Below are 27,680 nucleotides of genomic sequence, written 5' to 3'. Positions count from 1 at the left end.
GGACCTGCTGAATAGCGAAAACTGGAGAGGACTTGCTGAATAGCGAAAACTGGAGAGGACTTGCTGAATAATAAAAACTGGAGAGGACTTGCTGAATAATAAAAACTGGAGAGGACTTGCTGAATAGTAAAAACTGGAGAGGACCCATGAACAATGGAAATGAATAAAAGATAGAAGACTAAAAAGGATTGACCATGTTTCAAACAAAAATCAATCCACAAAACTGAACCATAACTGGCATCATGAGCTAAAACAACCAAAACAGTTACTAATGAATAGATAGGCCTTATATGTAACCACTAAAAGTAAAAGTCACTGTGGTAGGTCAAGAGAGTCAAATTTATCGAGGACGTCACCAGGTATAGCATTAAGGAGTTACAAAAACTTTTGGTTCTTGTCCAGAATTCCCCCTATGTTAAAAAACAAAAATAAAAAGAATCTGTACATTGCCATGACAAAATGAAAATATCATATTTCAAAAATTATGTAAATTGATCAACTAGTTTTATTTTTATAAAGAAAATCATTTTTAAGAGATATGAAATTTCACAAATTTTAATTATAACGAGTTATCTCCCTTTGTCTTTTTAGATTGTTTTTAAAATGTTGAACAAGACAGCTGTTCTTTGGTTACTGAAAAAATTTGATTTTCTTTATAAAAATAAAACTACTTGATCGATTTACATGGGTTTTGGAATATGATATTTTTGTTTTGTCATGGATATGTACATTATCCAGATTTTTCTTTATTTTTATTTTTGAACATAGGAAGAATTGTGAACAAGAATATAACTTTTACAAACAGGGAAAAAAATGGTAGAAATGTGTGATTAAGAAAACAAAAGAAAAAAGATTGGAAGATGGACAACCAACTGTGAGGAGGAATTTTGGGTCTGGCAATCTGAAAACTTGCCAATAAACTGCAAAAAGACAATTTGTATTGCTTAGATTCTTCAGACTACTGTTCTCATATTAAGTATTATTTTCACATCGTTTTGATCAATGTAATTTCTGACCTCCTTCAGGTGTATCATGTTCATCTCAGAATCTTTCTGTTGAACTCAGGTATCGCATGGAAAGTTTAATGACACTCATTATTTAATCCACGGTGGTAGCATGGTCTAGTTCTGTTATCCATGACTGGCCAGAAGTCCTAAATAATTCACAATTATATTTTGAGTGTCCCTTGCACTGAAGATTGAACCTTCAAACTCCAGAAGAGTGCAACTTTACAACTGAATTTTACTAAGTACTTTATCGACTATGCAACAGGTTTGCAGTAGTCCAAAGAATCAAACTAATACGAATAATCAATTCTCATCTAAAAAATTCAGAAACGCACAATGAAACAACTCCTTGATAAATAAACTGCAAAAAGAAAAAAATTTTCTCTCATGTTTTATGGAAAGATATTGATCCAGGTTTATAAACATTGATGTCACTTTCAGAAACTGCAGCTTCTGAGCCAACCTTGGACATTTTTGTGAGGATCTGTTTGATGAGAGAGATCTCGGCCTGTTGCTTTAAAAGACATTCCAGATCCTCTGACATCTGGTTCTGTGTCTGCATCATCTGCAGACGCTCCTCTAATAGATTGCTGATCCGTTGTTCAGCTTCCTGCAGAGATTTCTTGTGCTTCTTCAGTAGTTCGTTACGATTCTTGATCGATTCAATCAGGTAAGAATGTGGCTGTTGGACAGACTCCAGCAGTTCTTTGCATGACTCTATTTCCTCCATCTTTTCTTTCACGTTATCCCGCTCAGCTTCCAACTCTTGTTTGAGATTTGTGTTTGTTCGTTCAAGTTGGAGGACTCTTCTAGCTAAATCAACACTTTGTTTTAATTGGCGTTTGGCATTTATGCTCACATTAGCACCGTAGCCATATGCAAGAAGTACTGATTCTGTGTTAGATTTTTCTTCAGATTCAGCAGCTTGCAAGATTACATTATCCAGTTCATGTTCCAGTTTATCATAAGATTCCAAACGGGAATTCTTAGATGATAATTCTGATTCTAATTCGGTAATTTTTTTATTTTTGGCACCTTCCATTGCATAATACTCTTTTAATAGAACTTTATATTTAGTTTCAAGTTTTTCAATTTCTAACTGATATTTTGTGATATTTTTGCAGACTTCTTCATAAGACAAATGAGACCTTTCAGCTTCAAACGATTTTAATTTCACCTCGGATTGCAAATCAAGAAGTCGTTGTTCTCCAGTTGTCTGCAATGTTCGGAAATCGTTCAGAAGTTTCTCATACTTGGCATAAACCTCTTGGGCATTACTTTCAGACTTCTCCTTCTCAATGATGGCCATCTCCCTTGCTTCACGTAAATTACGGTTCTCACGCTCATAAAGTTCTTTGGTGGATGTACGAAGGCGTTCGATCTCAGAATTTGTTTGGGAACGAATCATTTCAAGCTCCTCCCTCAATCTAATTTCGTATTCACATTTGTACTGATCGCGGGAAGATGCATACTTTTCATACATTTCCTCTCTGGATTTTTTGGCATCCTCCAGTTGTAAATTAGATGATTCAAGTTTCTCTGAGAGTAAACTGCAGCGATGTGTTAAGTCATTCACCTGGAAATGATAAGAAATCCATTTAATATGATATTTTTGATAGTTATATATAATTAACAAGGATACTCGACATTGCTTGGGGCCGATATAGAACTAAATAGAAGTTAAATAACATGCGTGACATCTTTATAATAAAATTATAATCTCTCTCCCTCTCTCTCTCTTCATCTGTGTTTATCTTTCTCTCTTTTCCTCTCCTTAACCCTCTCTTTATCGTTCACCTAATTCATTCCTCTCTCTTATTTTAATGTGCTGAAAAAATAATAATGTAATTCATATCTTAGAGCTATTCCTTTTAAATGTAATACTGTAATCTCATATGAATTGCTCCAGAACAATGCCAAGTAGAACAAAATACAATTACATTCTTGATTCCAGGTAATCCCACCCCCCACCTGCATTCACAATAATATGAAGAGAAATCATTAATGAAAATAGTCCAGAAAAATAGAATGTTATACTGTTATTTTCATTTATTGATCCTGGACAACACCAAGTAGAATAAAACCCACTGCACTTTATAAATATAATAAGGCAATGTTAGTAAGGAAGATTCACTACACTGTCAAAACTATGGTTCAACTTATGAAGAGAAATGATGTTAATAATGACAATTTATTTGTTACCAGACAATGCGGAGTAAAAAAAAGTTTCTGCTATTACCCTCTCCCAACCCACTTAATAAATATAATAATGTAATTAGTCCTAAGGCCTTCATGGCACTACTAAAGTATGGTTAATGTGTGACAATAAATGAGGTTGATAATAGGAATTTTACTGTTTGCGAACACCACTGAATAGAACAGAAAATATTGTTACCTCCCCCATACTACCAAACATAATAATGTAATGTTAGTAAGGATGCCTTCATATAATCAGACAACCCATGAACGATTGGGTCAAGATATTCTATATTTAGAGGATGTTCAAGACAAAGTTGACAGAGTTTGGAAAGGAAAGAAAAAAAAAATCATATTTTGGCTAATAATTGATGGATTCTCAAAATTCAAAATGCATTTGTTAAAGAATTTTATGGCAAATCTTAAATTTTAGACATTTTCTAGAATCAAAATCATGCAATGGACTTTGATCAACATTGGAATAAGGATTCTAGACATAAAGTTTAGCAGCTTGATTTTTATATTCATAAGACGGTATGAAAGTAGTGCAAAAATATTCTCTTTGGGAAATTAATTTTAATTCCCCCTATATTTGAAAAAAAAAAGAAGAAAAATCTCTCTGATGTATGTACCCATAATGGAAAGAAGATATCATATTCCAAAAATCGTATAAATTGGTCAAGTAGTTTTATTTTTATAAATAAAATATTTTTAAGCAATTAATAGGAATTCATAGGCATTAAAAAGAAAATTCTCACAAGTTGAATTATGCTGATTTTGGGATTAGTTTTAAAACGACTTCACGAGACATCACTTCTTGGTGAGACATAAAAATTTGAATTTTTTAATTAAAAAAAAAATAGATCAATTTATGCGATTTTTGGCATACAATATTTTCTTTCTGTCATGAATACGTACATCATACAGATTTTTCTTTATCTTTTTTGTTTCAAATACAGAGGAAATTTTGGACAAGCATCTAATTTTCTTTTAGTTTTTAGTGTGTAAAAATACATAAAATTAACAATTTTGTTTTACTCCAAACTCCAATATTTTATTCATTTTTCCAAAATAAAAAAACTTTGGCACATTTTACAGATCAGTTTTGCTTGCGGGGAACAATCAATATTTATATGTGAACATTAGATATTTCCTTCCATGGACTAATCAGAAAGATGTTTTCAAAGAGGAAAATGCATAATGATGTAATATGTGAAATTCAAGAAGAACCAAAATAACTCATGTTGGCCCATATCCAGCATGGCAATCATATATATCTCTATACTTAATAAAAAGAAGTTGATTTTTCTTGTATCACTTTTGACACTGCAGGAAAACAACAAGGCATTTCCTGTGTAAATCTTTTACATTCACCATTTCCACCAAATACTTCAGCATATTTTCATGCAAGAATACTCACGTTTTGTTGCTGTTTACTAAATATTACTATTTATCCTCTTTGACTCACTCTCCCAAATATATAATCCCACATAGGTAGTAGCAAATATTTTACCCTCATTAAATTTAGTCCTCCCACAGAACCTGAAATCATTGGGTATTTTTTTCATGGTCATACATAGCCATTGAAAAATTATTCACTTTCTTTAATGCAGTCATTTACTACATATTAAGTTAGAGTAAAAACTTATATTAACAAATGTTCCTTTTTCATTCTTAGTTTGGCAGAATGACAAAATAGCTGCAATTAGCAGTTTGAGAAACACCTTAACGTTAGAACCAGTCATCCTTCAGATTAATATTTTTGAACACAGGAAAAGAAACATTTGTAGTGTCACTTTTGAATGCATTTAACCAAACAAAAGCATTTTATATATCATTATAACTGTTCCAACTTTTATTTTACTTTTTTCCCTAATATGAAATAATTTACATAAATCATTTAGCATACTCATCAGAAAATCAAATACCAAATTATTCACGCAACATATTTACACATTTTCTTTTTATACTTTCCGGCATTCACACCTATGGAAGCTTAGAACAGCAGAAACCTAGATTTGTTTCTCTTTAAATATTCTTGCTTATACATAGAACATTAAAACAAGATACTGTATCACTTCTTGCGGTTCGTACATAAACAGACTGTTTCATGCTATCACAATACATCACATTATCTAACAAATTTATCTTGTGGTGGAATTTTGGAAATCAGGATTGTGAGTTTTAGTAACAATTTGATGGGTGACATATTTTTTAAGGTCCACCCTGTATATACTGATGAGAATACTTGTCAGAGAACATGTTTATGATACTTAGTTATCTGGGACGGGGGAGGGGCTCTTTAATAACTGGATAAATCTTGGATTCTAAAATAATTCAAAGCAATCAAAAATATACTGAAAAATAGATTGTATACAACTGAAGTTATGACTACAATTTCTTCAAATTTTGAGAATTGATGTCTTTTAACAATGGTTTAAATATAAACAAAAACAGATTAAGCATTTTCAATAGGATGGAGTTCATGCCCAACCAAAGAACTCTTTAAATATTTTATGAGATTTAAATACTGAAATAATTCAAAAGCTATAATGAGAACCATGTGAAAATATAGTTTCTTTGATCACACTCATCAGTTAAAGATCAATATTTTAATTAGATTTTAAGAAATGAAAAAAAGGTATAAGGAAATAGAAACACAAAGTAAAGCAGATCTTGTTGACGATATATATGCAAAATGAAAGAAGAGAGAAAGAGAGGAGATAAGGAAGTTGTTTCACAGAATATCAATCCTATAGATAACTTTTCTTTTTACTCATTTACACCCTAATTAAAGGATATTGCCATTTGGAATGTAAGGGGCTACTATTTGAGAGTGTGCATAATAGGGGACTGTGGCGAGTTCAACAGTGAGATGCCTGTTCACATTTCATTTAAATTTTTGCAGGTTAGTAGAGTGACAGAAGAAAAGGAGCTTAGTCCAAAGGCTAACAGTTTGAGGGAAAAATGTAGAAGGCTTTCCGGCATCTAGAGATCTCAACATTGAAGGGGTGGGATTTTCTTACTTATCAAGAGTATGTACATCGAGGAGGCACAAGTGCTATGAGTTTATCAGAGCATATTCTATTTAAGTACTTGCAAAACAGATATAGGGATACAACATTGCAGCAGTGGGACAGAGCTTGGAGCTTGGCTAATAGTGCCGAGCCTATGAGATTTTAGACTCTTTTTTGGACTATGTTTAAGAGCGAGAAACTAGTGGTAAATGTACCAGCCAGATGTGGTAATAATACTCCATGGATGGACAAACTGACTTGTAAAGCTATAGGATACTCTTTGATGGGAGTAATTTTCTTGCACAGTAGAGAAATATAGAGAGAAACTAAACAGACAGAGATAAAGCTGATGTAAGAGAGAGAGAGAGAGAGAGAGAGAGAGAGAGAGAGAGAGAGAGAGAGAAGGAGAAGTGGGGGGATAACAGACATACACAAAAAGAGAAGACGGATATGTAGGAGATAGATATACAGAGAGAGGAGGCAGACAGATTAAGATTTCTCACCTGTCGAGTCAGGTAATTTTTGTCTTGTGTTAACAAAGTCATCTCTTGTTTAGCACTTGTGAGTTGTCGGCTTGTTTCATCCTTTTCATTCCGGAGAATCACAGTGGAAGAATCTAAACTGAGATTCTGTTTTTTCAGATCACAGTTTTCTTTCTCCAGACGGTCACGTTCATCCTTGACTGAATAAAAATGGGTAACACAATAGTTTTCACTTTGCACTTGTGCTCGGCATGCGGACAGGTCAAGGTTGGCCTTCTGAAGGGCCACTCTCGACTTACCGTGTGCAAGCCGTTCCTCATCCAGATTTTTCTGAAGCATCTTCACCTCGTCATCCAGAGACTTCTGCCTTGACTCATATGAGCTAAGACGTCTCTTTAGTTGGTGGATTTCATTCTGTAGTGGAAGGTTCTTTTCAAAGAGTTTCACAGCCACAAGGTCTCGAATAGACCAGACGTCCTCATTCTGGCTTCGAAGCTCATTGTATTTTTCTTCAGTTAGATCAAGACACAGCAGTTGGTTCTTCACGTTGGTTATGCTCTCCTTTAAAATGGTATTGGATTCTTCCAATTTACGCAGCTTCTGGATTCTCTCTTGAAGTTGGTTTCTCATAGATTCATGGTATCTTTTTGATTTATCCTTCAAATACAAGTAAAAAAAGAGAACAAAAATTATTTCTATTTTTTACATTATTTCTATGATAAGGAATTATTTTTATATTATTCACATTTTTTTGTATTGCTTTCTTCATCTTGGTTGTTGTCGTATATATGTATATATATCGTTAGTCAACATCCCCAAACCAGAAAATGTATTTAATTCTCGCTCAAAATATTTTATTTATATTTTTTTATGAAGTACATCTTACATGTGTTTCATTGAATAGTGGAGCCACCAAACAACTCAACAGAGGCAAAAATATATTCTTCAGAAAATAGTTGCAAAGTTTTTGTCTTTTTTGAATAGAAAAGGATTTGGTAAGAAAAAGTTGATAAAAGGAAATGGAGATATTTAAAGTTCACAGAAACATAAAAACCAAAAAGCACTTAATCATTGCAGTGTTACATCCACCACAAATAAAAGCCATTGATTCACCCACACATTTGGAATTCGTCTTATGTTGTCATCTTTTATTATTGAAAAATCATAGTTATATTCCAAAATTTCTGATGCAATGGAATAATCTAACATCCCTTCATAGATGAAATGAACTATACCCTCTCATGTGACTGAGAGAGAAGGAAAAAAGACAGAAGGAGAATAAGAAAATATGTTGAGTAACTCTTATGTCACATGTATTCCCTTGTAAATAAACCCCTTTGTCTTTCACCCATAACCCTGTGTTTCTTGCTGCATTCTTATTTAAAGTAAGGATATAACAAATGGCGACAGGATTAGAATTCACAAAAAGGAAATTTTAAGCCAAAAACATATTGGAAAACGAAGAGAAAAAAATACTGCACGGAAAAATTCAACTACTGAAAAAAAAATAAAGCTAAGACATGCACAAAAAGTAAGTTATTTTTTTTTTAATTCAGTCTGTTACGGTCTTACTGAAAAAAAAAAGAAAGAGAAATTGATATTTCACAAAGCACTGAAAGAAACAATTTTTGAAAGTGTCCATTTCAAATTTCTTTTGTTTCATAAGAAAAAAATACAGCGGAAAAGAACGCTTGTATTCAGTGTCAATTTCGTGTGTGTTGCAAAAACCTTGTCTACAAGAGAATGTTTTTTTTTGTGGTTTAAAAAAAAACAAACTATTCAGTGAATTTATTTAATGCTTTCTGTTAACCTTTTGTTTTATTACTGTGTTAAAAAAAAAAATTCTTCAACACGGAACAATTAGCCAATTTACAAAAACGATAAAATTAGCACTGGCAGCTCAACAAAGTCAGATGGAAGTTTTACAAAAAGAACAGTTAAAATAAAATGAAGTATTAAAAACAATATTAATGAAACAAGAAGAAAAAAAGGATTGTCGGTTCACTCTGGAAGGAATTGCAAATTCGCAGACATAATTTTTATATGAACCAACTAATGGCTTAACATTTCCAAAATATCGTAGATACGAAAATATTTTTTCCAAATGATGTCAGGCCTGGTCGGATGAAGAAAAAATTATTTTACTGTTGCAAAAATTGGGTTCCCATGAAAATACCAAGTATACCAATTTTATACTACCAAGGAAACCCAAAGATATTTCTTTTAAAGAGACTATAGAAATTTTATCGAACATTTTCGGGGAACAGGATAGCTTATTTTATACTCGTTATAGGTGTTTAAATATTTTGAAACAAGATCATGAAGACTTTATCTCCTATGCTGGGAGAGTAAATGCCCAATGCAAGTTATTTAAGTTGAAAGACCTAAAAGAGGACATGTTTAAATGCTTAATATTTGTGCAAGGGTTAACATCCTTGAAGGATAAAGAGATTCGTTCTAGGATATTATCCATTATGAACTAAGACATAGAAATAACCTTACAGAAAGTTATTGATGAATGCCAGAAACTGTTAAATTTAAAACAGGATAACACTAGTATCTAAGAGAAAAATGTTGACAAAATACAAAGGGTAAAGCAAGGTGACAACTATGTAAAAAATACTGTAAGACATGTGGAGGAAAGAATCACTTGACAAAAGAGTGCTACTTCAAAAACAAAATATGCTATAAGTGCGGGCGTAAAGGACACGAGTCTATGCAAAAAGGAGAAATATTGTAAGCCTGAAATAAAGACCATTGATTCTTAAAAAGAGTCCATGTATGGTAAAAAAAGGAAATATATTAAAGTTAGAATAATGGCCGGAAAGTAAACTGTCTTTTGGATACTGGAAGTGACATATCCTTAATTGATAAAACAACATGGAAGAAAATTAGTTCTCCAAAGCTGCAAAACACAAAGAAAATTGCCAGAGGAATGTCTGGAAATAGATTAAGATTTAAGGGTGAATTTTATACTAATGTGACCCTGAATGAAAAGACGTTAAAAACTAAAATGTATGTGATACCTGGAAAAAATTTTTAATCTATTCGGTATAGATTTGATGATACTTTTCAATTTATGGGAGAAACCAATAAACTCATTTTGCAAAAGAGTAAATGTGACAGGATCTGAAAGTCCCAAACTACCAGAAAAATTTGTTGGGGATTTGAAGAAGGATTTTAAAAATGTATTTTCTTTTATTGGGTTGCTGCACTAAAACGGAAGTAAAATTTGAACTGAAAGATGAAGCGAAACCGGTGTTTAAACCAAAAGGAAGGTTCCGTATTCAAGAAAGAAGTAAATAGACTCAAAGAAATCGGAGTAATAAAAAAAGTGGACTACTCTGAATGGGCATTACCCACAGTTTATGTGAAAAAGAAAAATAAAAAAATCAGGGTATGTGGAGATTTTTCGACAGGACTTAATGATTCCTTAAAGGATCATAACTATCTACTCCCTACCCCTGAGAAAATATTTTCTAAGTTAAATGGAGGAAAAATTTTCACAAAAATTGACTTGTCAGAAGCATATTTGCAGATCAAAGTCCACAAAGATTGTTCTAAATACCTGACAATAAATACTCATAAAGGATTATTTTCCCTAAAACGATTGCTGCTTGAATTGAAAGTAGCACCAAATTTATTCCAACAAATTATGGATGCCATACTAGCAGGTTTGGATTTTGCAATGGCTTATTTAGACGACATTTTGGTAAGAAGCAAAAATGTTGAAAAACATAAAAACCATATTCGGAAGGTATTCGAAAAAATAGAAGACTACGGATTTAAAGTGGCTCTCAAAAAATGTAATTTTGTTATGCACAAGATTGAATATTTGGGACAAATAATTGATTGGAAAGGTAGAAGACCTAACCCAAATAGGACAGAAGCAATTAGAGACATGCCTAGGCCAGACAATGTAATGAAGTTACAGTCATTCTTGGGTCTAGCAGACTACTATAATTCTTATATCTCAAATATGCATGAACTAAGAGCACCATTAAATGAATTATTGAAGAAGAATAAAAAATGGCTCTGGACAAAAGAATGTGAGGAAGCATTCCAAAAAATTAAAAGATGTTTGTTATCGGATCTAGTATTAGCCCATTACAATCTGAAAAGGGATTTAATTGTAGCGGCAGATGTAAGTGAATACAGTTTAGGAGCGGTGCTTCTACACAGAATGGAAGATGGATCTACTAAACCAATTTTTCATGCTTCAAGGGTTTTATTACCCGCTGAAAGAAAGTACAGTTAGGTCAAAAAAGAGGGTTTGGCGATTGTGTATGCCGTGAGAAAGTTTCGTAGATTCATTCATGGGAGATCTTTCGTCTTGGAAACGGACCATAAATCATTACTATCAATTTTTGGTTCGAAAAAAGGGATTCCTACTCATATGGTAAATAGATTACAGAGATGGAGTATTATTTTCCTCAATTACGATTTCAAAATGAAACACCTAGCATCTAGTAAAATTGCACATGCAGATGGTTTGTCGAGATTGATCCCCAGTAAAACTGAATTTGAAGAAACTGTTATAGCAGCACTAAAAGAAGAAAATGAACTAACAGATATATTAATAAATACTGTTAGGGAACTTCCTGTTGCACTTGAGGAAATAAAGAAAGCAGCAAAAACAGATAAATATCTTAACAAGATAAAAAAAAAACAAGTGGGACAAGACGAAAAGAATAGAAAAGGATTAAACATGTTTCCATTTTCTATGTGTGATGAAACTCTGATGTACGCAGACAGAGTGGTAATACAGCAAGTATTACAAAAGAAAATCCTAAAGAAATTCCACATGGGACATCCTGGAATCTCCAGAATGAAGGCCCTAATGAGAGGATTCACATACTGGCCTGGAATTGATCAGGACATTGGGGAAAGGGTTAAATTATGTAACGGTTGCCAACTAGCCGCAAGATCTCCCCCCCATATGGTCGCAACCTTGGCCTAAAGCAGATGTACCCTGAACACGCATCCATATCGATTACGCAGGACCTCTGAAGTGATATTATTATCCAGTAATCATAGATAGTATGTCAAAATGACCAGAAATTTTTAAATACAAACACCCTACAACGGCAAACACAATAAAAGCGCTGGATGATGTATTTAATCGGTTCGGAGTTCCGAAAACAATTGTTAGTGATAATGGCACTATGTTCACAGGTCAAGAATTCAAGCACTACTGTGAGGCATGGGCCATTGAACACATTACAACACCAACTTTTAACCCTCGATCAAACGGACAAGCGGAAAAATTTGTCAATACTTTTAAGCGAGCTTTAAAAAGGAATAATAACATCGACATAGAAGAAAAAAGTATTAAAAACTTCTTAGCAATATATAGGATAATACCAAATCTAAATACAAATGCTAAATTATCCCCAACTGAAATTATGTTCGCCAGAAAGGTATGTTCGGTGTTTGACCGGTTAATCCCAAGAGAAAAAGTAAAAAAAAAGTGTCAAGGATAATGTAAGGTACAAGACTTACAATGACGGGGATAAAGTTTTCTTCAAAAATTATCGGACAGGGAAGAGTTTTTGTGAAGAAGGCATAATCTCAAGAAGAATTGGGAGAATGGTTTACATTATAAAAGGGCAGACATTTTTCCACAACTGAGACCCCGATACATAGAAACAGTCAGAAACCAAGAGTTACCAATGGAAGTGCTATATGAAACTTTCCATATACAACCTCCAAACAAAGAAGTACCAGTAACTCAGAAATCCAGTCACTCTCCAAAAGTAAAAAATCGGCAACACACAAATGGGGAGAAGAAGTGAAAGGAAAAGGAAAAGGACCGAATTTTTTGGACAAAGTTTAAAAAGGAAAAAATGGTAGAAGCAAAATTCTATGGAAGAATTTAGCTTGGGAGAAAGGTGATGTAATGGAATAACCTAACATCCCTTCATAGATGAAATGAACTATACCCTCTCACGTGATTGAGAGAGAAGGAAAAAAGACAGAAGGAGAATAAGAAAATATGTTGAGTAACTCTTATGTCACATGTATTCCCTTGTAAATAAACCCCTTTGTCTTTCACCCATAACCCCGTGTTTCTTGCTGTATTCTTAAAGTAAGGATATAACAATTTCATATTTAAAACTAAGAAGTCAAACAAAATATTTTGTGATATTATTTCTAAAATATTTATGATTAAAAAACAGTATAAGATTTTATTAGACTCAGTAGCCAATTGAAAGTTCTTAAAGTAGAATCTACGAAACTAAAATCAACTACAACTTTTAATAAAAAACACTTATACACTTATGTAAATAAATATTCTTACCACCATAAGGAGATGCCATCTCTAATTTTTCTTATTAATATTTTAAATATTTATTGTTATTCACTAAGCACAAGACAAAAGTTATTTAAATTAATTTTTCAAGATTTTGGCTAAAATTATTCATCCAATCTAAAAAAATCAAGTAGAATGACTCCATTATAAAACATATCGGAATTATCTATCTTTCATTATTTATTATTGTTTTTTTTTTTTTTAATAATGTAGCGTTGAGGTGCACACAGGCATCTGGTGGCAAAACTGTCAGATCAGACAACAAGGGGAAAGGTCAGCTACTTGACACTTGGTCACAGATAACCAAATATACTGCCGGCTAACAAGAGAGATGCATCAATTAACCGAGGTGTGAACAACGACGAGTGTGGTTCTGATCACCCACCTTCCCTATTTAGTTCTCCAGCTAAGCGCACAAAATTTTTATGACACGGTGACGACAACCAGAAATAAAGCTTATATTTTTATACAAACGAGTTGAGTTTTGCTTCTTTGCCGACGAAAGATCGATTGCGCAATGTTTTAATTACTTAAGGTACATAATTTACTAATTTTAAAATACAAATTATTTTTTACATGTTTATTACCAAACCATCCCATTAAAGTTATCACTATTCAATGATAAAATTAATCCACATTTGAAATTAATAAAATCTGGGCAATTATGGATGACGAGAATTTTATTCAATCAATTTCCCTTCTAACGAGAAATATCATATTTATTTACTAACATAACGGATATATCAATCAGAGGATTAGCTAATCTGAGTTCATAAATTTATTTTTATTTGTTATTTATTTATCTATCTATCTATCTCTTTCAATATATATATTTTATGTTTTTTTTTAGGTTTTTAGATTTAAAATTATATTTATTTTAGATCTAAAAACCTAACCAACAAAAATCTTAAAAATTGCGTTTAAAATTCCTTGTAAACCTAAAAATCCTCAAGATCTCAAAATAGCTTAATAAATTTTCAAAGACATAAAAAACGCTTAAAAACTTAAAAATAAACAAAAAAAAAAACGAAAAGAAACTATAGAACTGCAGTGACCAATAATAATCAAACAACTACATCTGTATGAATTTTAAACTAAATTTCATTCAGAATTAACTGAAAATCAACTAATTAAATATTAGAATTCCAATCTTCAAGTCAATTTAAATTAAAAACAAATTTTTTTTTCTTTATGTGATACTATAAATCGACCCCCCCCCCCACATCAAGTGCTAAGTAGGAGAACAAAAGAAAGAGATAGGCAAGAAAAGAAATAGAGAATAGGGCCTCTTAGGATACAATAAGTAGGAAAACAGACAAAAGAAACTGTACATGAGATTGTTGGTTAGGGTGTGAACAATAAATAGATATATATATATTATTCCTTAATTGGAATTCATTTTTTGAGATGAGCATTATATATTAATTTATTTTTATTTCGGACTATTAGTCTCATCTTTATTAAAAAAAAAACAAAAAACAAAAACAAAAACAACAACAACAACTAATAAAGATGAGGACTAATAGTCCGAAATAAAAATAAATTAATATATAATGCTCATCTCAAAAAATGAATTCCAATTAAGGAATAATATATATATATACCAATCGGTACGGACCTGACTATGGAAGATCAGATAATAAATAAACGTGGATTTATAAGATCAAAGAATCCAACCTTGATCGCCCTTTGGGGCCCGTGGCGCAGTTGATAGAGACGTTGAATCTCTATGGTTCCAGATGAGCATTGTCTGAAGATAGCGGTTTCAATCCCACCCAAAGCGTGCCAGAGGTTAATTGGTCAAAATGTGGTGAGACGACAACAACTACGGATGGCAGTGATGGCTGAGAATGCAGTTAGGAGATTCGAAGTTCCTATCCGTCGCGGTTACCACCTGACGAAGGCCAGAGGAATAGTTGGCCGAAACGTTGTGAATAAACAAACCAATAAAAAGATTTAAAAAAAAACAAAAAAAAACAAACAACAACTAATAAAGATGAGACTAATAGTCTGAAATAAAAATAAATTAATAATAAATAGATATATTTAGTTTTTACAATGATTGAGAAGTGGCTACGAGTCAGCAATAATAGAAACGATTAACTTAGACAAAGTTGGACTTAGTGTCGGGTTAGTTGTGTTTTGCCACAGTAATGAGTTAGACTTTTTATGACAATATATTGGTGACAGTCAGAATTGAGTTATGCTCTTATCGCAGTTGAAAATCCTTATTAAACATAAAAAAAATATTGTAACACATTACCAGATTTTACTGAGCCAATATTGGCAGCCGTAAGGGCGGATCTATACAAGCGCACATACAATAAATATTATCATTTGAAGACTTAGTACTTAAACAATTTAACAGACTTACATTCTGGATTTGTAATTTTGATTCCAGTTCAGCTTGTATAATTTTCTTTTGGTAAATGGCTTCATTTAACTTTTCTTCCAGTTCTTCCGTCTTGTCATGATGTTGTGCTTTCAAATTGTCAATGATCATCTCCCTCTGCGACAACTCGATTTTGCAAAGTTGCAAGTCATGAAGAAGCTGTTTATTTTCAAATAGCCGTTTATTCTTAGTCAGGTCTCTTCCCAGCTTCCCTCTCCGACCACAGTCGTCCGGAGAGAAAGTGTCTGCTGGCACTGAAGTTTCCAGACTTATTTCATCAGATTCTAAATCTGGAAAAACTTGAGAAAAATTCGAATCAGCCATCACTGGAATGATTTATTTTGAATCTATTGAAAGAAAGAAAGAAAGAAAGAAAAGAATCAATAACTTTGTAGATTAACACATTCCATTATTCTTCCCAATATGATTCTACCTTTTTTTTAAGCGATTCCATGTAAACATCCTATAAAATTTCACAAAAAGAAAAAAAGAAAACAAGCAAAACAATTTCGAATTTAGAGTGGGGATCAGTTTTGCATATATACTTAACATGAAATGATCCACCGTTTGCAAACTATTCTACTAAAAGGTTGGTTAATTCTCCTTAAAAGCTAGAATTTCTATCTTTTAAGGGGAAATAACCAACCTTTCCTTTCTTCAAATTATGTACATTTTAGGGGAGAGGGGAGTAATGGAATTTTTTCCATGCTGAAAAATTGCTAAAAAATAAATAAATAAATAAATAGTTAATAAAATAGGCACAGCCAAAAAGTAGAATTAAAACGAATCAAAATCCATTATTCTTGAACAACTTTTTTTTCCAAAAAGATAAAAGCCTGAATTTTATCATATGAAAAACAGAATAATATAAAACTTTTTCTACTATTTTTTAATAAAATTTTAAATTTAAATTTTTCAAAAACCACACCATTTTTGTCTCGATCACTAAAACATTAAAATATTTTTTTTAAAGGTTTTTGAACCAAATAACTTTTTTTTTCATCTAAAAAAGATTTAGAATGATTTTCTGTAAGAATATGCAAAAATATTATAATATAAGTACTTGAATTTCAAATAATTCCAACTTTTTATATCACTAGAGATATGTGTTGCGAAATTAAAAAAAAAAATTTAATGATACTTTAAAATCAAGTACGGAGGCCTGGAGGCAACTAAATAAACTATATTTAGTCATGTATTTTTAACGTTTAATTTGATGATTAAGTAAAGGGTTTAATTCTTTTTTCATAAGATATATATATATATATATATATATATATATATACTGTGACGTAACCCATAAATTGGATTACGTAATTAATTAAAAATTGAAATATTTAATTTCGGGCCAACAAGAAATGTATCATTTTTTTTGTTATTTTATTTTATCACTAGCATGGGTGCCCGGCGTTGCCCGGGTGTTTTGAGGCGTATGCTGAGCAAAAAACCCCCAAAAAACGGTCAATTTTTTTAACTTTGACCCCTATTATGACCCCTTAAAATTTATTGTTTAGGGCTCAAATAAAGTTATTAAGTTAGATCCATGTCCAAGGAACCTATATCTAAAATTTCACATGTTTAGACCCAAAATTGTAGGAGGAGTTTGGTAGAGTTCTCAAAGGTCAAATCGTTGAACTTTGACCCCTTAATCGCCAAATTTCTGTCTGAAAACCAATCACATCGATTTTCCCAAATCTCAGTACCCTGTATATCAAATTTCGAATCTGTAGGCTTAAAATTGACAGAGTTATTGCATAGGGAAATGTACAGACACATACACACAGACACGTTCACTTTTATAGATATACTAGCATTTCAGCCCGGCGTTGCCCGGGTGTTTGGATGTGTCTGTTGAACAAAAAAAAAAAGGAAAAAAAAAAGTGGTAATAGGAAGGCAGGCTCGAACCCATACCGCAAAGAAGGAAAAAAATGGGAAAAAACCTGACGTCTATGCTATTATGACCATTGCCAAACCGGAAGTGACATTTAAAAAAATTTAGGCTAGACAATTGAAAGGAGAGGATGACTTTCAAAAATATCGGTGAAAAAAGCGCCCTTTCCCCTGTAGAAAAGTTCCCAGTTGAACGTGAAGATATTAATGTTTTTTAGCCAATTTTTCTATATTTGTTGTCAGAAAAGTCGGACTTTAACACGATAATGATCTTGGTAAAATCCGTCACCTCTATCAAAAGTTTTAGGCAGACATGCAAACATACATTTATATATTGGTAACTAAAAATTTTCAATCCAAACCCATAAAAAGCTTGCTCTATCTCTGAATACCCTTTATGTCAAATTTCCAATGTTTAGACCAGAAATTATCTGAGTAATTTGGTAGAGACCGCAGAGGTCAATTTTTTTAAACTTTGATCCCTATTATGACTTCTTAACATTTATTGTTTTGGGCTCAAATAAAGTTATTAAGTTAGATCCATGTCCAAGGAACCTATATTTAAAATTTAAAGTGTTTAGACCCAAAATTGACGGAGGAGTTTGGTAGAGTTCTCAAAGGTCAAATTGACCCCTTAACAGCCAAATTTCTGTCCGAAACCCGATCAGATAATTTTCAGTCTACAGACTCGAAATTTGATATACAGGGTACGGAGATTTGGGAAAATCTTTGTAATCTGTTTTCAGCCAGAAATTTGGCTGTTAAGGGGTCAAAGTTCAACGCTTTGACCTTTGAGAACTCTACAAAACTCCTCCGTCAATTTTGCGTATAAACACTTGAAATTTTAGATATAGGTTCTTTGGACATGGACCAATAACTTTATTTGAGCCTAAAACAATAAATGTTAAGGGGTCATAATAGGGGTCAAAGTTTTTAAAAATTTGACCTCTGCGGTCTCTACCAAATTACTCAGACAATTTCTGGTCTAAATATTTGAAATTTTACATAAAGGGTATTCAGAGATAGGGCAAACTTTTTAATCGGTTTGGGTTGAAAATTTGAACTATAAATATATAAATATATGTATGTATGTATGTTTGAGTATCTGCCTAAAACTTTCGACAGAGCCGTCGGATTTACACAAGATCAGTATCATTTTGAAGCTCGACCCTTAAGATGACAAATACTGAAAAATTGGCTAAAAACATTAATTTCTTCACCCTCAACTGGGCACTTTTCAACAGGAATGGGTCACTTTTTTCGCCGATATTTTCGAAAGTCATCCCCTCTTTTCGATTGTCTAGCCTTACTTTAAACCTACATCACTTCCGGTTTGGCGGTGGTTGTAACAGCAAAGACGTCATGTTTTTTTCTGTTCTTTTCCTCTGCGGTACGGGTTCGAGTCTGCTTTCCTACTACTACTTTTAAAAATTTTTTTTGCTCAACATACACCTCCAAACACCCGGGCACCGCCGGCCTGAAATGCTAGTATATATATATATATATTTATTTTTCAATTTGTTTTTACATAAGCAGTAATTTGTTGCTACACAGTCATGAGCATGTTTCAGTCTTCTAGTATTTAGTAACTAGAGACCTCTTCAGGAAACAACGCTTATTTTCAAATTATATTTCACTGGTTATCCTACTTCTGAAAAATATCAACCTCAAATATATATATATATATATATATATATATAATTTAAAGGAGATTAGAATAATAGTCTAAAGAGCTAAGTGTATTTTAATGTAATAGTGAAATTACTAGTTTAATTAAAATACAGGAAATGCTCGTTGTAATTTAGATATATAATAAGCTCGATAGTTAAATGTCCTAGAGCTAATTCAATATTAAGTAATGTGATTTATAATTTAAAAATTTTTTAAATTTAAAAATCAAAATTTAATTAAATTAAAAATCAGTTTCATAAGAAGGAACAACAACAAAGTCAATTATCTGTACGATCGTTTCGGAAATCCGTGCTTTTTATTTGTGGTATACATGAAGTCACGTAGAACAATTATACATAGTTTTTTTGGTAAGCACGGTCTCCTCATCAGCAAATTTAGGAGGATTTCTATTGAATTGAAAAGACACCAAAAATAAACCTAGCATTAAAAGTAAGGCAGATGAATCTGAAAAATTGAAGTAAAAGGTTTGGATTTAAAATTTATAAGAAAATTAATAAGAAAATTGGTATAGGTTAGAGATAGAAATGAGTAGAAAAAATATTTTTTTTTTTTGAATTTACATAATAAATTTGATTTAAAAATATATAGATATATAATTACCTTTTGGTTTTTCTTTTTTTGAAATCAGGAACTGTATTTAAAGTAGTCATTTAGATGTTTGCTATAGCTTTTTATTTTATTGAATGATGAATTTTAAAAGGGCGACGCTCGTGCAGTAAATTGTTTCCGTTAGTGTATTTTGATTTAAAGACGCTACAGTTAATATCTATAGAGAGAGTATTTATTTTGCAAGTTTTTAAGGGGAGATAATTGTCATGGCTTTATTTATTATTTGATTTACGAGTCTAAGGGCGGTAATTGGTTTAACTTAATTTATTTAAAAAAAAAAAAAAAAAAAAAAAAAAGTAATCTATTTTTACTAATGAGTAATTTTTAATGATTTAAGGTGGTTTATATTTATTAAATTTAAACCAACGTTTATGATTACATGATAGAAGCTCGTGTCTTGAATTTACTAGTTTGGTTGTGCTTTTTATATCTTCATATTTTAAACTTTTTAGGGTTTCTTTTGTACATAATGTACAAAATTTATCTCCTGGTTTATATGATTTGCAAGTCTCAATTATTTGCCATTTTAAGTTGAAAGAAATATTGCTATTTTTTAGTTTCAATAGAAATCCTCCTAAATTTGCTGATGAAGAGACCGTGCTTACCAAAAAAACTATGTATAATTGTTCTACGTGACTTCATGTATACCACAAATAAAAAGCACGGATTTCCGAAACGATCGTACAGATAATTAACTTTGTTGTTGTTCCTTTTTATGAAACTGATTTTTAATTTAATTAAATTTTGATTTTTATAATTTAAAATTTTTTAAAATTTTTAAATTATAAATCACATTACTTAATATATATATATATATATATATATATTTATATATATATATATATATATATATATATTTATTGCTTACATAATTGCTTGATTTACTATTTGCTAAGCCTCACTCATGTTGGTTCCTTTATACCCTGATGGATGGACTCATCCAACGTAAGCATCACTCCTCTTATATTTTTTTTACATCACTTAATAATCGGTGAGAATTTGGTATTGATTGGATAATTACTTGATTTTTGGTAGATTTTTAGAGAGACTCTGTCAAAAAATACTTACTCCCTCCTTTCGTTTTGGCCGTGCCTATAATAAAATAATAAAAATTACTTTTCATCAGTAAAAATAATTATTAACAAAAAATAATTTTATTGGTTCTAATGCAAAGAGTGATCCGTGCTTTTTTTTAAATCGTATTTCCACGTTTAATTAAAGTTTTATGATATGTTCTTTTATTCAATGGTAAGGTTAAAGTACAGAATAGGTACAAAACGCCCTCCCCTCCTCATGTTAAGAATGGCTTTTTAAATAATAACATTATTATTTCAGCATGGATCACTCTCTGCATGAGTACCATTTTATTAAAAAAAATCGGACATTCTAAAAGGAACATTAAAAAGAACATTTTAAAAAATAAATATTGAAAGGTACATGTAATGAATAGGCATCCAGAGAATTGCAGTCATTAGTTCAGAGTATGAAAGGAGAAATTGAAAACTACTTTCGATTACCCCCACCCTCCCTCATCGAATTTGGAGACAGAATACAAATAAAAAAAGCCATGGTTACATGTCAGTTTTTTTTTTTTTTTTTTTTTTTTTTTTTTTTTACATAGGCATCACCACATTATCAAGGCCAAGAGGCCACTCAAGGATAAGGGTTAAAGAGTGTACAGTAGAAATTGGACAATATAGTAATCATTAGTAATGAAAATTTGGTAAATTTGATAACTTATATGGAACGGTTCATCAAGAACTTATTTACGTTAGACTTGAACACAACCATATTGTAGTCAGCCGGAAAGCAGGAAAACGGAAGACAATTCCACAGGCGTGCGGTTCTAAGAAAGAAGCTTTGTTCATGGAATCTACGTTTAGGTTTAGGCACAGATAAAGAGTGGGGGGAATTATTGATAGTGTTTACAGCTAGACGAGTGTTTCTTGTGAAAGTTACACGTTTGCTGAGTTTAAGCAGATCATTAGATATCTCCACGGCAGTGTGTAAAACGTCAGCATTGTACACATTAACAGCAACGTCATCATTTAGTGTGTTTGTGTCAATTTCTATGGATGGGCATTCGCGTTATAATGGTTAAGGGAAGTAACGTTTTTTTCTTGCTATGGATAAAAAACAATATAAGACTTACCTTTTGTAAAATAAATAGATTTTTATTAACGAACTACACAGACGAGAGTTAATAAAATAAAATTAATTTTAACGTCTTCTGTTGACACTTATGTATCTGAAGATAATGTTGCTTACATACCTCTGTATTAAAAAAAAAAAAAAAGGCGCAAAACATAAGGATCACTTTCTATCAATTTAAATAATAAAATCAAAATTAATTTTTTTTAGGGCCGATTTTGGATTTGCAATTTTTGTTATCTCAATAGTCTTATATTCTCTTATATGAATATATTTTTATTATTGGAAACTTGTTATTAAAAAAATCTGTTTAAACCTCATAATCACATGATATTTTAATTTAATATCATTTAAAGCTTTTTAAAAATAATTATTTTTTAGAATTTTTTTTTTTTGTAATTCAAATAATTATATTACCGAGAAAAAATATCAAGAAAAAGTGCTTTTTTTAACATAATAATGTAGGTTTTATGTCCAATTTTACTTACAACTTTAAGGTAAGTGAAATAAATAATGGGATTTTATATATATATATATATATATATTTTTTTTTTTATTATTTCATCTTTAAAAAATGTTGAAATTTTTATCAACCTACATTTATTTTGTTTAGTTTTCGTAACATGAAATATAGGGAGGTAGAAGAACACCTAAAAAAAATTTCCTCTAATATATTTAAAAATATATATTACAATAGGATGATAATATTAAATCAAATTACAGTTACATCGTGTTACATACAGGGGTGAGGGGGTTAAAACTGTCGCACGCGTTGGAGGTACCTAATGTTTACCATTTTGTTGTCAGTTTAACTTTAGCGCTCGGCATTACTTGCGTTTCAAACTTAATAAACTATTTAAAATATGTTAAAACACACACACATATCCAGGTAAGTAAAAGAGTAACTTATCTTGCCTTTGGTAACATTTCATGGTTATACATTTGTTTCTTGACCATTTTTTCGGTTTGTTGTCTACAGTAAAATATGACCCTTACTTAAAACAAACAGTAATTAGTTCGAATAATTCAAATAATCAATCAATCCATCCTTATCTAAAAAAATAATAATATAAAAATAAAAAAAATCTGAAACATAAAATGTGCCCTAATACTTAAAAAAATATATATAACTTCTTTTATCTTGATGTTAAATTTTAACAATCCTCTTCCCAAGCATTGTCTTCCCCTTCGGAGGCGGAATTTGGTTTACCTGTCATCTGAGGGCCAACGGGTCCGATCTAGGAAACTTCTGCAACCACGGAGAGTGCTCTCTTTTGGGGAAGGGAGTTAGATTCTTCTCTATAAACTAAGCGCGTGTTTAATCTTCCTGTAGTGGGAGACAAGTAAAGAATCTTCATGGTGTTATTTTTACAGATAAATTTACCAAGGTTACGGCGTTTTCTTGTGTAGACATGTTTTGAAGGAAAATAAAAATAGAGTTATCGCCCTTTGAAGAAGGGAGGTAACTTTATTTTAATTTCGCTTATTAGAACTCTCACGAACAGAAAAGCAGAAAAATACTAAAAAGAAAGAACAAACTAATCCACAATTTATATATATATATATATATATATATATATATATATATATATATATATATATATATATATATCTTTAAATATGGTTCTGAATATTCTTTAGTCTATATCGCGATTTTAAATAATTTAATCGACGTGTTTTATTAATAAAATATGTTTAATTTAATCTCCATTATTATTGTATTTCTGTGTGTAGCTGAAAAATAAATTATCGATTAGTTGCGTCTTTCTAACCACATGGCATTCGTTTAGCGTATAACAATGGTGAAGCAAGTTGGTAAAAGAAAACTTCCGAAGACAGAAAACGTTGACTTGGAAACAGATGAGGTAAGTTAAATATAGATTTAAAAAAAATACTATTGACAATGCCGAATAGAGAGAACGCGATATGTCCGTTGAAAAAAAAAAAAAAAATCAATGAGACATCTGTAATGATGTTCTTTTTTAAACATGTTTTTATTCGTTCTCTTTGATTTGATAAAGATATATAAATAATATTTTTTATTATTTTATATCTAAATGCAGTTGTTAATTTGCCTGTTTCGTTATGGTGTAGAAGTTTAAAAACAACATTCAATTCACAAAAGAAAACATTTCCATGTGCGTAAAAAAAATAAAACTTTCGAACGTTACTCTTGGCGACATAAATTATTTTAAAGAAAATGAGTAAAAATTTTTTTTGTTTTACCTACTCATTTGTGATCATTTACATTATAAGTTATAAGCATTTTATGTTTACCGTAAATATTGTTTGTGAGTAAACTATGGCGTCCGATGTTAATAAACTACGCATCTGACCCTTTTTTTATTTAAACATAGGAGTTACCACTTATCAAGGTCCGGAAGCCACTCGAGAATAAGGGTTATTGAATGTACAGGTGTCAGTGGGACCTCCTTATTACTTTTATTCAAAACCGACGTGAACACCCTTGACAGACCCAACAGGTTGCAAAATCCCACCCCCACACTGTAGAGATCCCTAGATGTAAAAGAATCTTTTAAAAAGATCTTTCTACTCCAGTAGTTTCTTCCCCAGAACCGCTAGACTTTGGAATTCCATTAAAGGACACTGCTTCCTCAACTGTACTGACGTGCAGAAGTTCAAGTGCAACGTGAACCAACATCTTGCTGCCCAAATCCCTACATAGTACCCCAGTAGTTGTTGCCCCTGATAGTAGCCCCCCTACACCAAAGTGCCAATGTGCCTTGTTTGGGGTGAAAATGTAATAAAAAAAAAAAAAAAATAATTACGGAATTTAAAATAATTAATATAACTTTTTGGTAAGCATTAAACTTTTTGACACTCCTAGGTCTCAGAAGGTAAAACAAAATTGTTTTTGACCAATTTCACAACTTTAAAATAATTTAAGTTGCTGTAGTTTGATATGTATTTATTTGCATAGTGATGAATTAGCTGCCCTAAAAAGATTTTATGAAAAGACCGTAGGCGGAAGGATGGGGTCGAGTGGTTGGCAGCAAATAGAACAAAACGCATGCTGTCAATTATTTTTTTCTTACAAGCTATTTCGGCAGAACTGTAAAGTTGATAAGAGCAATACAAAAGTCAAATATTATAAAAATTTGTTGTGAAATGGAAAGATTAAAATACAATCAGGTTTATGAAAAGCATCGTCATGAAATGGAGAGATTACCATAAGATTCAGGTTGGACTTTATAAAAAGATGTGTGCCTTTAAGTTATGAAGTGGGTCAAGTTCCAATTTGAGACAGACTTTTTTTCTATTTAGAATTGGCAGCAGTGTGTAGTGTGGGTTAGCTGTGTCTAGAAGTGTAATGAGTGCTAGCTGTGTCTAGAAGCCCTGGGAATGAATGTCTACCTGAGCATGCGTTTAAGTGAGATGATCTTTAAAGATCATGGGGGGGGGGGCGTGTAGTTTGATATACATTTATTTGCATATCGATAAATTAGCTGCCTTAAAAAGACTTTATAAAAAGATCGTAGATGAGAGGATGGGATCGATTGGTTGGCAACAAATAGAACAAAATGAATGTAAAATGTCATGAGCATGCTGTCAATTATATTTTTTTCTCATAAAATTACAGTCAGCCAATTAGTAATGTTTGTTAAAGCCAAATATTACTTCCTATCAATCAGTTTAAATTCCTCACAATCATTTTCGAATTTCTAAGGGTCATGATAAACCAAATAAATCAACCATTTTAATCCATTTAGTTAAAAATATATTTATTTTATAATGGTTGGCACGTTATTTGCTTTGTAGCTTTTTGAAATTCGAAAGTAATTTGGAATTCTTCGAAAGTACAGAAAAGTCTTTATGATGTGCATTAAATATATGCATTTTCTTATATAAATTCGTCAAATTTTCATGCAAAATTGGTGATGTCATCATTTTGTGTGTAAATTAAATGGATGTTCAAAGGTGCTAAAAATGAATAATGGAAGTAACTTTTCTTTTTGCTATTGTGTTAATTATTTAAATTTCGTAAATTATTTGGAAAATAGACACTAAAATCTAATTACACTCACTACAAATATAAAAATCCTATAACAATTAAAATTATTTTAGGTTGTGGTTGAATTTGCTATTTTAAAATTATCAATAGTCATTTTATATCATATTTCTTAAAAATTGGATACTGTTACTCAAATTTTTACATTTAAAACTTCACGTCATAGAATACTGGAATTTAAATATTAAAAAAACATTTTTTTTTTATTTTGTTTTTTGTAATTCAACTAATTGTATATTGAGAAATTTTTTTTTTTTGTTTTTTAAACATTTTTTTGTTCATTTTTTTTTTTATTTACAACATTTCAAGATAAGTGAAATAAGAATTGGGTGTTTATAAAAAAAAAATATTTTCCTATAATTTAAATTTTTCAGCTTTATAAAATGTTGGAATTTTGATCAACCTAAATTTATTTTGTTTAGTTTTCGTAACATGAAATATGGTGGCAGGAAGCACCTAGAAAAAATATTTCCCCTCATATATTTAATGAAAACTGCATTTAAAATATAAATTCATTTAAAAATGAATAAGTATAAAAAATTTAATGGAAATGTGATTAATTTTTGTAAGAGCTATTCAACACGTGTATGTTTCTGCTTTCGAAATGATCACAACATAGGAATGTTGTTTTAAGGCATCGATTATGTAAGCATGATTTTAGTCTTGCATTTCCATTATTTTCGTATGCTGAAAAATTTTTAATTATCACTTGTTCATTTTAAATGGTACAAAAGTTATGATAACTTGTATTACAGAGGTAATTCTGTGGTACACGTTGGAGGTACCTAATGTACATACCTGTCAGGTACTGAATGTCACGTGAATCCAAAAGTCACGTAAATTCAAGTATTTTGTTAAGAAAATCAAATTTTATGAATTTGAGAGATTAATAATTTTTAACAGATATTGTTTATAAATAAGCAGGGACAACTCAATTCGAGCTATCAAAATCAGCCCTGTCAATACAATTTACGGGTTTGCTTTACAATAGATATCAAACCAAAAAGGGGTAAACAAACAAATATTTAGCAAATGTATGAAAGGCAAGATAAGTTGCTCTTCTACCTTGTTCAGTAAGGCCTTTGTGCTTTTAATATATTTGAAGCATTTATTCTGTTCAAAAACAAGTGCTGAGTTGCTAACTTAGAACGAGCACAGTTTGGTGAACATGAAGACACCGTCTTCAGAGTCTAGATAATGGCTACAAACTTGAAAAATAAACAAAATACTGATAGAAATCCATGCAATAAATGTCATGATGGCACTTATTGGGTGCATTACTATCAGTATTTTATTTAATTTTCGAGTTTTGAGTAATTACTCATATGTGTCCTGTCTAAATTAGTAAAAAAAAAAAATGTTAAATTGCGAAAAATGATAGAGTAAAAATAAATGTAACTACAAGTAAAAATAAAATATTTTATCAATTCACTATTTTCTAATTAATAATTACGGAAAACAAGGGAGATAAGTGAGTTCATTATATGGAATGCCATATGATGAACTGACTTTTGATAATAAAACTAGCCTGGGTGCTCAGCGTTGCCCAGGTGTTTGTAAGTGTAAAAAAAAAAGTGGTAGTAGGCAGGCAACATCGAACCCGTGACGTGAACGTGGAAAAGAAAGTGAAAAAAAAAACCTAACGTCTTACTGCTATGCCATGACATAACTGGAAGTGTTAAGCATTCCAATTAAATGTAGTCAATCAAAAAGATGACTTGCAGAAATGGTTTTGCTTTTAAACCTCTCACGAAGGTCGTTTTTAATGTGAGGGGAAAAGCAGCTCCCTCAAAAAAGGGGGCACTCTGGAAGTATCAAAAGAAATAGTAATTGTCTCAGTATGAAGGGTTTCCCCTACATTGACCAAGGACGAATTACAGAACAGATACTACCCAGGCAA

At 31.3% G+C, this 27,680-nt stretch overlaps 2 protein-coding genes and 1 long non-coding RNA gene across 4 annotated transcripts in view; 2 read left to right on the top strand and 1 right to left on the bottom strand.

Annotated features, from left to right (window-relative positions):
• The window catches only part of LOC145254909 (uncharacterized), a 29,566-nt gene extending 13,947 nt beyond the window's left edge, over positions 1-15,619 (top strand). Inside the window, exon 3 of the long non-coding RNA XR_013863839.1 lies at positions 13,229-15,619. This is a non-coding gene — a long non-coding RNA (uncharacterized LOC145254909). The remainder of the gene's footprint in view (positions 1-13,228) is intronic.
• Positions 596-23,221, bottom strand: LOC145254908 (progesterone-induced-blocking factor 1-like). Of its 2 annotated transcripts, XM_080113850.1 has the most exons (5): positions 22,961-23,221; positions 20,668-20,691; positions 15,390-15,754; positions 6,724-7,359; positions 596-2,583 (listed from the first exon to the last, which is right to left on the bottom strand). In XM_080113850.1, the coding sequence occupies exons 3-5, from the start codon at positions 15,729-15,731 to the stop codon at positions 1,393-1,395; spliced, it is 2,169 nt and encodes a 722-aa protein (XP_079969976.1). In that variant the 5' UTR covers positions 15,732-15,754; positions 20,668-20,691; positions 22,961-23,221; the 3' UTR covers positions 596-1,392. The 2 variants fall into 2 exon arrangements, with proteins under 2 accessions (XP_079969976.1, XP_079969975.1); XM_080113849.1 differs by lacking the exon at positions 20,668-20,691 and having other exon boundaries at positions 22,961-23,220.
• Positions 23,222-23,378: 157 nt separating this feature from the next.
• Positions 23,379-27,680, top strand: part of LOC145254907 (ribosome biogenesis protein bop1-B-like) — a 46,110-nt gene continuing 41,808 nt past the window's right edge. Inside the window, exon 1 of the mRNA XM_080113848.1 lies at positions 23,379-23,615. Coding sequence (XP_079969974.1) covers positions 23,550-23,615 — 66 coding nt within the window. The 5' untranslated portion in view covers positions 23,379-23,549. The remainder of the gene's footprint in view (positions 23,616-27,680) is intronic.

The sequence above is a fragment of the Euprymna scolopes genome, chromosome 30, assembly GCF_053919585.1.
Source record: "Euprymna scolopes isolate OS-2025 chromosome 30, ASM5391958v1, whole genome shotgun sequence".
NCBI classification, from domain to species: Eukaryota; Metazoa; Mollusca; class Cephalopoda; order Sepiida; family Sepiolidae; genus Euprymna; species Euprymna scolopes.
This window is presented reverse-complemented; position numbering and strand designations above follow the sequence as displayed.

Excerpts from the sequence above, each read along its gene's own strand:
- LOC145254908 (XM_080113850.1), bottom strand. The coding sequence starts at position 15,731 with ATGGCTGATTCGAATTTTTCTCAAGTTTTTCCAGATTTAGAATCTGAT. Across the intron at positions 7,360-15,389 it reads CAAAATTACAAATCCAGAAT|GATAAATCAAAAAGATACCA; the intron begins GTAAGTCTGTTA and ends TTGTATTTGAAG. Across the intron at positions 2,584-6,723 it reads AAAATTACCTGACTCGACAG|GTGAATGACTTAACACATCG; the intron begins GTGAGAAATCTT and ends TATCATTTCCAG.